Source organism: Pyrus communis, chromosome 4, assembly GCF_041283825.1.
Source record: "Pyrus communis isolate YQ-2024b chromosome 4, ASM4128382v1, whole genome shotgun sequence".
Taxonomy (NCBI): Eukaryota; Viridiplantae; Streptophyta; class Magnoliopsida; order Rosales; family Rosaceae; genus Pyrus; species Pyrus communis.
In genome coordinates this window covers 2347326-2361913 of record NC_142568.1, presented here as the reverse complement: position 1 = coordinate 2361913, position 14588 = coordinate 2347326, and the positions used below count along the sequence as shown (strand labels likewise).

Sequence of the window (14588 nt, the reverse complement as noted above, 5' to 3'; positions counted from 1 at the left end):
ACATAGTCAAACGTACGTTTCTTTTATGATGACTTGGTATTTTACACCAACCATATGACTATTTGAATCTGCTGGTGTTGATTTAGTGATTTGCTTTGACCACGGTGGTGAACTTTTTTGTTAATAACTCGTTCATTGATAAATGTGGCTGGATGTTATACGTATACAAGATGGAATTCATATCATGCATTGCAATTATGAGAGGCATGAATCGTGTGAGTTACATGGGGTTGTATCATGATGGATTGGAATGAAAATTGTGATAACGATGGCACGTGAACGAATGTGTCAAGGGTGGTAATTCATATAACAAGACACACTCGAGGCCAAGGGACGATACAGGACGTGCAAGGCTTGTGTGTTTTGGTGTGTGGATTAACAAGAACAGATGCGGGAATGATGGAACATTCATGCATAGAGAAACAAAAAAAGAGAAATTTACCGCACCCATCATATTCCGTCTTAATTTTCTGTTTAAAAGTTGTAAAGGTACCCTAAACTCCCGCACTGCCCCAGCCCTCAGCCGTGATCAAACCGCTGCCAGCACCCTTCTTCGCTCCATCACCGAACCCCAACCTCGGCACATTAGGAAACGACGATAGAATCTCAAGTAGGGACCGGAACGATCGCTCAAGTAGGGACCGGAATGATAGCTCGAGTAGGCAACGCAAATTATCTCCGAACGCAATAACAGCTCTCTGTATCAGTAAAGGAAAGGATCGCACTGTAAACATCCAATACAAATTGTAATATTCGACACATGATCAATGGGATGTCTTTATTTTACCACAGAAGAGCATAAGATGGTTTATTTGCATAAAAGCAAATCAGTATGGTACACTGAAAGGCTGTCGGAAACATGACTGATTAGTGGCAGATATACGGACAATCTGAATGTTAGTAGCCTTCTAACGAGCAGGAAAATTTAACCGGTAACAGCGGACGAATCGTTGTTCCCGTTATACAATGTTCTTACAAAGCTCAAAATTTATTTTAATATGCATTTTACGACATTGATGATTCCATAAGAGGCAAACAATCAATAAATTGAGTATAACAGCTTATTTATTTGCTTATGTACAGAGGAAAGCGCACCCGAAGTCCTGCTTTAGCTCACCATTCGCCACTCGAGCACAAAATTTTAAACTCCTACTCCATCTGACTTGTTAGAGCTGCATTTTCGTCATCAGGATCTAGCTCTTCCTCTACACTTTTGACCTACAAATGCAGACATCTATGTCAGATAAACACAAATAAAATGGTCATATTTTGTCAGCATCTATTCAGGAAGAGTATCAGAGAGATAATCACTCATGGTTTCGCTCCCCTAATAAACAATACAAATTTTAGAAAGATTTTGGAAGAACTTGTCACTCGGTTTTCTTATAGTTCTTGTGCTCGTTAAGAAGTATAAAAAAGTACAAAAAGTCCATCCTTATCATCTCATATTCTAAAAGCTGCAGTTAACTGATATAGAGGTCTCAACATGTACTGAAGGAGAAATGCCATTGTAAATAAAATCAAAGAAATTGGTAATCTAGTAAAGGCACGAGGCATAAGTGAAGCTTTGAGGACTGAAGGAGGTTATCTTAAGACGGGCACCAAAAGAAAAAGTTTCTTGAACAATAAAACCTAACTATAAATGAATCAAAATAACGCCATGAAACTGTTTAATACGATATAAAGTGGTACTGGAAACAACCTGACTAATTAATTGCAGGATTGGCAGTATTTTCAACAAGATTCATCCTTCAAAGATAACAACAGAATTTGAAAGATAACAGGGATGGGAGAGGAGAAATTTTGTGTTTTGGAAGACTTGTCTGTTTAATTATTTTAGGGTCTACATTCCCTCTAATGGGTGATTAATCATGTACTGACAGATTCGAAGACAAAGAAATATATACATTCTTGAAAATGCAAGAAAATGGTTGGCATCTGTTACCTCAGGTACATAGTGCATGAGCATATTCTCAATTCCAGATTTCAGGGTGACTGATGAGCTTGGGCAGCCACTACACGCTCCTTGCATTCTCAATTTCACTGTTCCAGTTTCTCTAAACACAGTTTACGAAAAGTTAAAAAAAAAAACACGAAAAAAAAAGAGAGAGAAGCCACGCGCCTAGAAATAAAAACGACAACAAAAATGAAAAGAATTCAGGCATTTTCCAATATTAAAATTAAGAACAGTATATCAAATGAAGGAGAACAACTTACGGATCAAATCCCCTATACTCAATGTCCCCACCATCATCTTGCACTGCTGGTCGGATGCGAGTCTCCAACAATTCTTTTATCATTGCAACGATTTCTGAATCATCCTGCAAAGCAACCACCGAAAAAGTTATATCTCAGATTTATGCACAAAAGAAATTAATAACATAACCAAAATTCCTTCTCATTTCTGCTCTTTCATACTGACAGATGACTCTGTTCATCCGAGCCACATCCCAGTAAATAACAGAATATCACATCACTGTACAGAGTTTAATGAATCATCTTGCATGTCCATTATAGCCTAGTAATGATAGCCCATAACAATAACCAAACTGTATCATCTGTAAACTCAAGCACGGATGATTGCTTGCCAAAGCAATCCCACATCTTTCAAGCATACAAAAAAACTTCAGAAGAAATACAAAAATACAATCCAGAAGAGGAGACCCCCTAGTGGAGCTAGTAAGGCAGCATTGGTAGTTAATAGGAAGCAACCACGCACACACAAACACAATTTTGAAAGGCAGACATAATGATGAACTCAGACCATGATTTCATGACTAGACCAAAAAGAATCAAATGCTGCATAAGTGCAAGTTTTGTCACTGTAGTTGAAAGTAATTTCCGTTTCCTTCTAACTCTAAAGCGCTGCACATTCTTTAAAGGTTTCTTTTTCTAATAGATAAGTTATCCTGCTCCTCGAAATATTTGAGATTCTTTTACGATCTGTAAACTTGGCAGTACCATGGCACTAAAATAGGCAACCGGTGTAGCAGAATCAATAACAATTGAGGAATGATTGGCTACAAGCTGTGTTGGTGGGTTTGCTAAGGTAGTAAATCCTGCTTCAGACTTCAGAGATTACATTCTTAGTATTTAATACAAGAGATGCTGTAAAATAAAAGAGATTTAATATGAAGCTGCACAAACTTCTAACAGTAAGATTATCAAAACACTGATAATGGTTACAAAGTGAAACCACGATATTAGTTACTTGTGACCGTGCCTCAAACAAAAGATACACAACACAAGGTTCCTCTTTGATGCTCCCCAATGTCTATTGCACACTCATCCTAATAAGACTTCACAAAAGACTAATCCTACACCTTGACCAACACCTAGGAGTTTCCTACACTAGATTGTATACTCCCACAGTTCCACTTGGGGTGACTTAATACTAGCATATCCAGTCTATGAAAGTACAATCTAATTATAATAAAATGCTATTTAATTACTAAAGAAAAATGAAAATATCTTCAAAGCAAAGGTAAAACATTGATCTAATCGCTCTGTTAACATGTTGGCCCCAAAACTTATAAAGTTGACAGAGAGAAATTTGATGACATACTTCTTGAATAGCCGTGTCCATTGCTGATGCAGTTTTTTCGTCTAGAAAGAGTGGCTGCCCAGAAGAATAAAAATCCATGATTGCAGCAAAGATTTCAGGCTTCAATAGATCCCAAGAAGTATCTTCAGATTTTGTTACAGTAACGAAATCTGATCCATAAAACACTCGAGTGACTCCTGTATTAGGATCCCAGGCTAGATTTATTACTTCGTCAAACAAAACATTACTAAGCAATTAAATGTTTAGAATAAAAGAAGAAGAAAAAGATAAATTAAACCTGAAATAACAAAATTCAATCAGTGGAAGAAAACTAGTAAGTAATAAAGTCTGCAGCAACTGGAAAAAATTGCGAAAATGATGACTCTTTTAATTTCAAAGGATTCAGACATAATCGACTAACACTCAATCCAATGGAAGGGTGGGTGGGGATTGGGGTGGGGAGAAATCAAATAGTAACTAGAGTGGCTAACAACAAAGTGCAAAGTTTGCCCACATAGCAATTAAACCATATTTTGAAAAAAAAATTATGGCACATTTGAGAGTTACTTCTATAACCTCCATTTCACGCTTCTAGCCTGCACTGAAATCTGCTTTTTTTTTTTTCCCTATCCACATGTTCTCATGAATCATAAACAAGCTAAAACCACAATAATATTCATTCACTATTCAGAGAAAAAATAAATCTTACACAACAAAAGTAGAAAACTAAAGGCTCAAAGTCATAGATTTAACCAAAAAAATGATTACCATCCTTGAAGGCAATCAAAAACCAAAAATCAAGTGTTACATTTTCATAAGCACTAATCTTAAATACACAAACATGCAGGCAATCGTTCTCATGAAGACGAAGAAATAGGATGACCATGCATACTTGTGAAGTAATGGCGACAACAATCTTACCATCAATTCCATAAAGGGCTTTGGCAAGTGGTGAATTCATGGCCGAACGAGCATTCGGGAAGTCTGCACTGCCAACTTCCATAACGGGTTTCCCAGGATAAAACATTAGAGATGCAGGGTTGGGTGTGGATTGAGTTTGGATAAACATGCTTCTCTTCTGCCCTGTGGAAAAACAGCAACTTAATGTAATTTAAACACTAAACATAAATCTGAAACTACAACTACTTTTTGTTGATGTTAATTAGGTAAAAATTATGAAGTGGCCCTTTACCACAGCGATGGAAAAATGTTGAGCTCTTGCATGACGGCGTGGGTTAAAACCCCGTTGGTGGCTATTCTAACATCTAATCTAACAAAATCTATTGTTCGAAAAAAGAAAAAAAAAGGTAAAAATTATGAATGATACAAAATTATGAGTAATCATGGGTAAATGGCAGATTATAAAAGTAAAAATTACAAAGCTATAATCGTTTCATTTCCTTCATTTTCCAAGCGATTCGAGGAAAGGGTACAAAAAAAGTGAATTAAAAATCGGAATTTCAATTGAAAATTGTAACATATAGGAAACTAACCGCCGAGAAGGCCCCATTTCAGAGAATTGAAAGGAGATGCATCGGAAAAGGGGGAGTTGTTGTGAGCCAGGTACGACGTCGTGGGAGCTGAATAAGCAGATAGGAAATAGGTTCGGCGAGAGATGAACTGGGCGCCATTGCGATGCCGAGGAGGTTGGCATCTTGTGTGAGACGAAAGACTTCGTCCAAGCAATCTTCGTAGCCCTCTCATCCCCGCAAGCTCTCTCTACCTCTTCGTTATGGAGTTGAAGAACAATTATCAGTAAGATGTATCAGACTAACGGAATTTGGGGCCAATTTGGGATTCTAGGGTTTCAACTTTCAATAGATTTGGGGACTATGAGACCCAATTACAATTAGAACGCATTTACGAAGCCCAAGCTGAGGCCCAATTGTGGTCCTCCATATCTTACCGTATTTCCTTCGTATTTCTTATGTATTTCGTTAGTCTTTTCCGAGCTGTATTAATATCTTTTTTTTTTTTTTTTTTTTTCCTGAGCCTGAAATCCCTCTATGAGTCTTTCCTGCCCCAAAATGAATGGATAACCCTGGCTTACCACCAATTATCCTTCTCTCTTTTTTGGGTCAAAATTGGTTATTAAGAAATTGTCACTCAATATTACAGTCTAATAGTATTCCTTTTTACTTAGAATTGAGAGGTCTTAGGTTTGAATCTTTGCGGATGATGAATTTGATACCAAGTTAGGGTCCATTCTGTGGTTTAGCCGAACTTCTTCTCCCTAATGTAAAAATATCGATATAGTAAAAAAAAAAAATATATATATATATATATATGGTTATTAATGAATTTAAGTATATTTCCTTTCTCTTTGTATTTTCTCTTCCCTCTTCTTCTCTTTGAATGGACCGATCCTATCATTCTGATGCCAAAGCCAGTACAATGGGGACAACGGTGTAGTTGTTGGCGTCGACAAATGACACCACCGTGGTGGCTACCGAAATCAAAATTCTGCCACTTCCAAGCCTGCCGATGTACTCCTTTACACCACCAACCCACCATTCCAATTAGAGATGGGCAACGGTTATGGCAGGTAGGTAATCACGGTTATTTACCATAACCGCTTAAGTTTTTACCCACATAACCGTTTACTCATTGAGTATTTACATAAACGGGTATACCCATACCCATAACCGCGTACCCGTTTACTTTTTTTTTTTTTTTACCTGTCTACCTATTTTTTTAACAACTTGAAATTTAAAAAGAATTTTGCCATAATTTTCTTTTTTCTAACTATTAAATACCGTTATAAGTACATTTAACATGTATTTTTATATTAACGGCAATATTATTTATGAATATATGCGATGTCTCCCAATTATTTGACAGTCAATTTATTACAAGAATCATGCATAATTGTAGGTTAATTAATATTTTTGTATACATATATACATATGTGTGTGTGTGTGTGTGTGTGTGTAAGTATGCATCAGTATGCTAATAGGCTAATTTGATAAATATTTGGATTTTTATTTAGAAACATATGTTCATTGATCCAAGTCATTTAATTGATTTCTAATTTTGGGGTCAAATATTTATTGAAAATTCGAGGTCAATTAAATATATATATATAGGTATGCATCATCTAATAATAACATGTTTCTAAATACTCAACGTAATCATTATCTTGAATTTGTCAAAACTCCAAAAGACTCCAAAACAAAACTACTGAACACTAATGTTTTAGCACATTCAATTACTTATATTAAATATTAATTCGTTCTATCCACTATATTTTTCTCTCAAGTAAGGCATAAATATATATATAATGGCCCTTTATAACCAAATATATCTCAGGATACTAAACTTAGTTACAAACTAATTATTATTATTTTGAGTTTTAAATATATTAAAATAAACGGTTACATGGGTACCTATTTATAACCTCGGGTAATACCCATAACTGTCTATTTAAATTTTACGGTAAACGTTTATACCCATAACGATTTATTTATCTAAACGGTTACCCATAACCGTAACCGTCAAATTTAAATGGGCGGATAACCGCAGTTACCTATAACCAATGGGTATTTGCCCATCCCTAGTGAGGATCCTCCTGACCAAGCTCATTGGGCCGTTAAAATTTTATCCAACGGCTACAATTATTATAACTTTTAGAGGGGCCTCCTATTTGTAGCCATTGGATAAAATTTCAACGGCTTGATGAGTTTGGTCATAAGGATCTTCACCCTTTGCTTAGGAAAGGATCTTAATCCTCATGTTTTGATATGAATCTAATGTATTGCACAGTCATAGGTAGGGTCTAATAAATAGAGCAATTAAAGTGTCCATAATTTGAAAACAAAATTGCATCGATTGTCGTTGAATGTTTTATCATGACTATTCCATAATTAACATGAAACTTTAAGTTACACATCAAATCTCATCATTTCATAAAAATCTCTCATCTTTTTAGTGTAAAATATATTGTTGTATTAAAAAAAAAAAAAAAAGTTACTCATCAAATATCGTCATTTCATCAAAAACTCTATCCGACTCCTATTGTGAATTTTCCTCGCGATTCCTACATGTTAGTATCCAAATTTGAATTTGAATTTGCATGAAGCTACGAGAACTACAAGTAATTTTACATGTTTTTGTTGAGTCGTTTACAACAGTAAGCTTCATTTTTGCTGGTATTTGTTACATGATTCTAGTCTACATGATTCGCGAGTATTATATATTGATTGTCTTATGTACGTAATTGCTCAAGAGGCTTTTGACATTGATTGTGTTAGTTTCGGGGGCTTTTAACATTACCAAGATGAAGGACTACATCTTATTGTTATAACATGTTAAATTACTTATTCCACCATGATAGGCAGTTACAATATGATAGGTAGTTTAACTTGTACAAGTACTTATATGACAGGTAGTTCAGACTGTAAAAGTACTTATATAATAGGTAGTTTAGATTATAAAAGATCAGTTGAAATCTAAGTTTATGCCAACTAATATTATAATATGATAAGTAGTTTAGCTTGTATAACTACTTATATTGCATGTAGTTTAGACTGTAAAAATACTTATATGATAGATAGTTTAGATTGTAAAAGATCAACTGAAATCTAGGTTTATGCCAACTAATAGGGTACCTGAGTTGAAAAAAAAAATAGAAAAATAATATAACTAATAGCGAGGCCCCCCAATAAATTTATAGGTGTCTAAAATTTTGGAAATGTCCTAAATTAATTTTAGGAAATATGTGGTGCAATGCGAATAGAATGACTCTAACTTTGGCTCATTGATACACCTTGACCGAAATCAATGCGTGCTGGGCGTCATACCTTGATTTCGGTTGGGGTGTGTCAGTTTGGTATCCGACCACAGAAAGCCTAAGTGAAGTCCAGAAGAACGAATACTAATTACAAAACACCCAAATGTGATTCTACACTTATGATATTCTATCAGAACCACCATCAAGTCCTCGTGAACCACCAAAACTGCTTCTAACTAGAACATGGAGGGGCACAAAACAGAAAGTGTGAGTGGGCAAAAACAAAGTTTTTCAAAATCACTTCATTCTCAAAAGTTCTAACCCCTCTCCGTAAAACTTGTATAATTTTCCAAAAAAATAGAATATATAAATATATCACAACTATACTCAGAGTAGCAACATTCACAAATATATATGTATGTAAGCCATGTCAACTAACTCAGCATATAATGTAAGTAATCCAGGTAATGTCAATCAATGCAGAAAATATGTCAGCCGGAGTCACCTAACGTGACCTGTACGGTTGAATCTAGAGCTCAAATCCACAACTCAATCACTACACCTGCACACGAGTCGGAACCACCAAAAGTGGTCTGTACGACAGGACTGAGTGTAAATAAATACGCTCAAGTGTTACGATCACGTGAAGGCTGTACGAATAATCGCGGGTCACCTACGAGTCGGAACCACCTAAAGTGGTTTGTACGACAGGACTGTGCACCTAACTTGGATCCAAGATGAGCGTGTGGTGCGGGAGGTGAACATCACGTGAAGGATTGTGCCCTACTCTGGGCGGGAGCAGTAACACCAGGGGTGCATGTTATGAGCTCTATATGCATCTCACATAACCATTAATTCACAACCATAATCTGTAACCTTACCTGGCATTTACCTGTGCGTCCACAATATCAATCATAAATATATGCAACTACTAATACATAATTAAAATAGGCAAAGACTATGCATGGCATTTAGAACATATAAACATTCAATTTTATTTTTTGGGAAAATTCTCAAGTATATAAGTATATACGGAAAACCAAAAGGCCACTCACTGGTATGTGGAAGGGTCGTAACCCTCGAACCTTGAGTGACTACGCTTGTCTTCAGGATAAGTTTCACCTATATGTGAAACAATTATAAAAACGTCAATTAAAGCACATAACCAAAATTAGGTAATAACTTCTCATACAATGCTCAAGTGGGGTGTTTGGATATACCAACGTGATGTACTCAACCACATGAATATCCTCATATTTTTAAAATAATTTTCTGAGACGCCATGCACAGGCGAGTGCACGGACCTACGCGGCCCCCACGCGAGGCCACGTGCCAGTCATACTGACGATGTCAGTTAACGCCGTTAGGAATATTCCGTTAAACCCTAATAGATTCCGTTAAATCTGACTGACAGTGTCAGAATATTCCGTCCAAACTAACAAAATATTTCGTCTTCTTCTCCGACGAGTCGCCGGTCGCCGGAAACCTGGAAAAACTTTAAACCCTTCGTTCTCACTCGTTTCTTCACCAATTTCTATGAAATTTGCACCAATGGAAAGTTGGAGATGAGTAGAACAACGTTATACCTGTTTGAAACCTCAAAGATCACAGGATCTTGCCGGAGAAATTCGAGAGAAACATGCCAACTTCAAAACTAGCTTTCTCGATGTCCAATTCCACTCAACGAACCACCCCGAACTTCCTAAGGACCTCATTAAACTTCCTATAAGCTTCAAATTCCCTGAAAAATAATATTTCACATGTGCATGAACAGTGACAAAATCGGAGGTTCCTGGTTCGATGTGAAATCGAAGGATTCCTTACCTGAAATTGATATGGTTAAACATGTATGATCCTCATGAACACAAAGGTACCATTTTCCACTTCGATCCGTCATGTTTGCAAGGGTTTTGAGTCTTGTCGGTACAAGTAAGAAGGAGAGAGAAAGTCTGCAATAGAGATAGCACATGAGAAGATGATGTGGGTGTAGGTGTGTGGTCCTGTAGAATCAACCCCCTAAAAATAATTAAACAACATCCCAAAATGATAAATACCCACCAAGGTCAAAATCGTCGTTCACACATACGGTACGAATAATTCGAGATGGGCTGTCACACTCATAGCAGACAGTTTTTTGCCGAAAAAAATTGAAATTTTTAGCTTTAAAAAATATTTTGCACTAGAGTTAAGAAAAATATTGCAAAACCTTTAGATGTAATCTTACCAATTATTAGGTCTTGAAACTATTTTTTATTGATTCTTAAAGTGAGAAAATATAAAAATATCTTTCAATTTAGGTTTTAAATCATTGATTACAAGTGTTTAAAATGAATTATAATATATTTTGAAAAACACGAATATGATAGTTTGTTGTTATGATAAGAGAAATAAAATAAACATTAACAAAATAAAAAATAAAAATAAAAAACTGAAAAAAAAAATTGAAAAGGGTAGGATCGGTAAGAAGGTAGCGATGTTTTTCCTTACTAGTCGCTATATTTGTAGCGATTAATCTAAAAAAGAATAGCTATCAAAGTACCGATCGTATCATTTTTTTTTCTTTTTCCATTGAATAGCTATAGTAGAGTAAAATAGTAATTACAATGCAAAGTATCTACCTAACAACAAAAGTGCTGACACATGGAGATGAATTCATGGACCTAAATAAAAAAATAACTAAAAATTAGACTAATTTAATTGTTAGGCCATAAAATTGGGAAAGGGATAATTTCCAGATCTTTCCACCAAATCCACCCAATCACCTAATTCGGACCCTTGAAATTTAGTCTAACTGCTAAAGTAGTTATAACTTTTAAAGGGGCCTTCTGTTTGTAATCGTTGGATCAAATTTCAAGGGCCTGTATTGATTGATTAGGTGGATTTGGTGGAAGAGATCTGGAGAGGATTTCTTTCCATAAAATTGGACCTATTTCAAGTTAGTTTACTTACACATAACAGATTTGTAAGGAATAAGCTAATTTAAACCACATATTAATGAAACTATTCTTGTCAACTATAAGAGGGTGAAAAAACATTTTTGTCTCCTATCACAAAATAAAAGTATGGACAATACAAACTAAATTTTACAGTTGTTTTTAAAAGTATCATCTACATGTAATCCTAACAAATCACCTACAAGAACTCCGGATTTTTATGGGAGTATTGTTTTATGAAACTTTGAATTTCTATCGTACTTATTTTCAAAACTTCAAGTTCGAGTTTAAGTATGAACTCTACGTTCATGATATCTGCAAACAAACACAATATACATATGTAGTGAACGGGAATAGCTTCGGGACCTATGTGTGAAAAGAATGAGTGACGACCCAAAATATGGGTCTGTCGTGGCTTGCAGGCCCAAAATAATGGTTGTTGGGTTGCTGGGTAACAAAGGAGAAGTAAATGGGTTAACAGATTATATACCCAATTATTAGGCTAAGAAGGAAAAGTGAAAAACAAGACCTAACCCGTGGGCTTGTTATTTCATGCGAGCCAAACAAAAAAAAAAAAAAAAAAAAACAAGGCCCAAAAGAAAAAAAAAACAAATGGGACAGTTTGGTGCATATGCCCAATTGGGTTGTGGGTCGACTACATACAGTCCAGGTCCATAAGAAAGATGATGCAAACAGCTTTGTTTTGGACCTTAGAGTTTTGAAGCAGGAACGACTTGGTGGCTCGGGTAGCACAGCTTCAGGCTGCGACTCCCATGCGTGTAGGGTTTGAAAAATCCCATTTTTTTTCTTCTCTTATTCACGCATATTCAATTCACCACAATTATAAGAACAATAAATTTAAGCTGAATCTATAATTTAAAAAAAAAAAACCGTAAAAATAGAGTTCATGCTTCATGGTGACTATTTCATGCAATCATTGCTGAAAAAATATCGATATTGAAGCTATGTTTTATAGATTATTTGGATTGCTTGATGAATATTGTGAACGGCCTTGTAGTAAACAAGCATTCAGTTCCTTAGCTCAGTGTCAGGAGTGTATTTAACAATGCGTTGTGGCCTAAATTTAAATAAAGGAGAGAGAGGGGTGCAGCTGCATAAAGAGAAAAGATAGGCTTGGGAATTACTTTGATGATATTTCTCCGTACCTTGTGCTTTTTTAAAGAAAAATAATGGGGTTACTTGCCCTACAAGTAATACAAAGTTGTGCCTTTTTGTTTTTTGCAATTAATTCTTGAATTATTTCTCATTAACATTAATAGTTGTTGAGACTATAAATACTCAAGTAATGATTTCTGTTGTGAAATTGGTATGAATGCCCACATAAAGAAAACAACCACATATGACTAAGGGTGGAAAGTGGAAGAATAGAAGTCAAAATTATATTGCTTAAATAGTAGAAGTTTGATTTTTATTGTTTTGGTGTGTAAGCCTGATACATGCATTAAAAGAGACGTATGCTTGTATTGTATGAGTAGTACAAAAAGATTAAAAGCAGAAAGTAATAATCATGTTTTCCTCATTTGTTCATTTCTCTGTTCATTTATCTTATCTGATACTAGTGAAGAAAATAAACAGAATAATACATGGCTCCCGTTTCATTTCAATATCTAACAACTCTGATAATATATATAGGTACGCATCATCTGATAATAACATGTTTATAAATGCTAAAGGTAATCATTATCTTGAATTGGTCAAAGCTCCAAAAGACTCCAAAACAAAAATGTCAAACACTCTAATGCTTTAGCACATTCAATCACATATATTAAACATTAATCCGTTGTATTAACTATATTTTTCTCTCAAGTGAGGCATAAATAATAATAATAATAATAATAAAATATATATATATATATATATTATATGGTCCTTTATAACCAAATATATCTCAGGATACTAAATCTAGTTAGAAACTAATTTATTTATTTATTTTTATTTTTTTAGTTTTACATATATTAAAATAAAAGGTTAAATGGGTACCCGTTTATAATCGCGGGTAATACCCATAACCGTCCATCTAAATTTCACGGGTAAACGGTTATACTCATAATCGTTTATTTATCTAAACGGTTACTCATAACCGTAACCGTCAAATTTAAGTAGGCGGATAACCTTGGTTACCCATAACCAATGGGTATTTGCCCATCCCTAATTCTTATAATCCTTGAGCAAATCCTTCACCAACTGGCCAAGGTTGTTCCCCTATTTGAGCAACTATGGTACCACATATGTAATCGTTGTACTCCCAATCTTATCCAAATATCAATCTCCTATGAGATATTTCAAACTGACATTGCAGACAATGTAAGGTCACTTGCATTTACATTTATAGAGTATAATACATACGTAGCATTCCCATCTCAATAATTTCATCTCGAAGTGATGAAGCTGCATCTTAATTCAAGGACATCTCATATGCAACGAGACCTCCAACAAATCCTCATAGATTGCTCACAAGCTCCTCTGTTCTATATATAATGATGAATTGAATGAGCTCCAATTTGATACAATGAGAAGAGAACATGTTGTGTTCTCTGTTTTCACGCTAGAAGTCTTGAATAACTATTTACATAATAAAAAAAAAACCAATTAATCCAACAAATAATCAAATATTAATACTAATATAAGAATTTAGGTTTTTACATCCTTGCATGTAGCTGGAAGGGAGGCTGTAGGGCATACAGGGTATATCGTTATGTTCTGCTGTATGATACAAACCAATCTCCGCATGCAGATACATGAAGTTTCTCAAAGGCCTTTGGTAGGTAGTGACACCGTAGTGTAGGGCACCCAAAAAAGACATTGAAAAGTCAACTCCTACGTCCTTGGGTGAGAGGACACGGTGGCAAGAATGAGATATCATGGGTCCAATGGACGCCTTGATATGTGTGTGGGCCCAAAGGCCCAAGATCTATAGGATAGACGGATGTCGGGCCCTTAGAGGTCTAGTGTCCACGTAACATTCTCATATTGGATGTGGTTACAATTAGCTTTAGTGGGCTTGCTCACATTAATATATTATGGATAAATCCCTCTAAAAGGTTTATCAACCCTTTAATTACTTATAGGGCATACATCCACCAATATTAAGACAAGACATCACATAAGGTACATGTGACTGAGAGATTACCGATGGTGTTGTTGGCTTGAAAATATAAGGCGAATAATTTGGGGAGTTGGAGATGATAACAATAAAGAGGCCCAAAAAAATGATAAATCATTGGGATTTTAGAATTTCCTTTAACTAAGGATTTTAGAATTTGTGAAAGAAGGCAAGGCATGTCATAGAGATGAGAGGTAAAAGGGTGAGAGGGATGTGATGGAATTAGTTTTGTGAGATATGATAATAGATTTCCAAATT

General features: G+C 35.3%; 1 protein-coding gene across 2 annotated transcripts; it reads right to left on the bottom strand.

Moving 5' to 3' along the window:
- Positions 1-397: 397 nt before the first annotated feature.
- On the bottom strand, positions 398-5378 carry LOC137722634 (nifU-like protein 4, mitochondrial). Of its 2 annotated transcripts, XR_015961404.1 has the most exons (7): positions 5038-5350; positions 4466-4627; positions 3566-3741; positions 2218-2321; positions 1946-2057; positions 1096-1218; positions 398-698 (listed from the first exon to the last, which is right to left on the bottom strand). XR_015961404.1 is itself a non-coding variant. In XM_068461683.2 (6 exons), the coding sequence occupies exons 1-6, from the start codon at positions 5246-5248 to the stop codon at positions 1150-1152; spliced, it is 834 nt and encodes a 277-aa protein (XP_068317784.2). In that variant the 5' UTR covers positions 5249-5378; the 3' UTR covers positions 925-1149. The 2 variants fall into 2 exon arrangements, 1 of the variants encoding a protein (XP_068317784.2); XM_068461683.2 differs by lacking the exon at positions 398-698 and having other exon boundaries at positions 925-1218; positions 5038-5378.
- Positions 5379-14588: the final 9210 nt, after the last annotated feature.

Excerpts from the sequence above, each read along its gene's own strand:
- LOC137722634 (XM_068461683.2), bottom strand. The coding sequence starts at position 5,248 with ATGAGAGGGCTACGAAGATTGCTTGGACGAAGTCTTTCGTCTCACACA. Across the intron at positions 4,628-5,037 it reads GAAATGGGGCCTTCTCGGCG|GGCAGAAGAGAAGCATGTTT; the intron begins GTTAGTTTCCTA and ends GTTTTTCCACAG. Across the intron at positions 3,742-4,465 it reads AGCCCTTTATGGAATTGATG|GAGTCACTCGAGTGTTTTAT; the intron begins GTAAGATTGTTG and ends ATCCTAATACAG.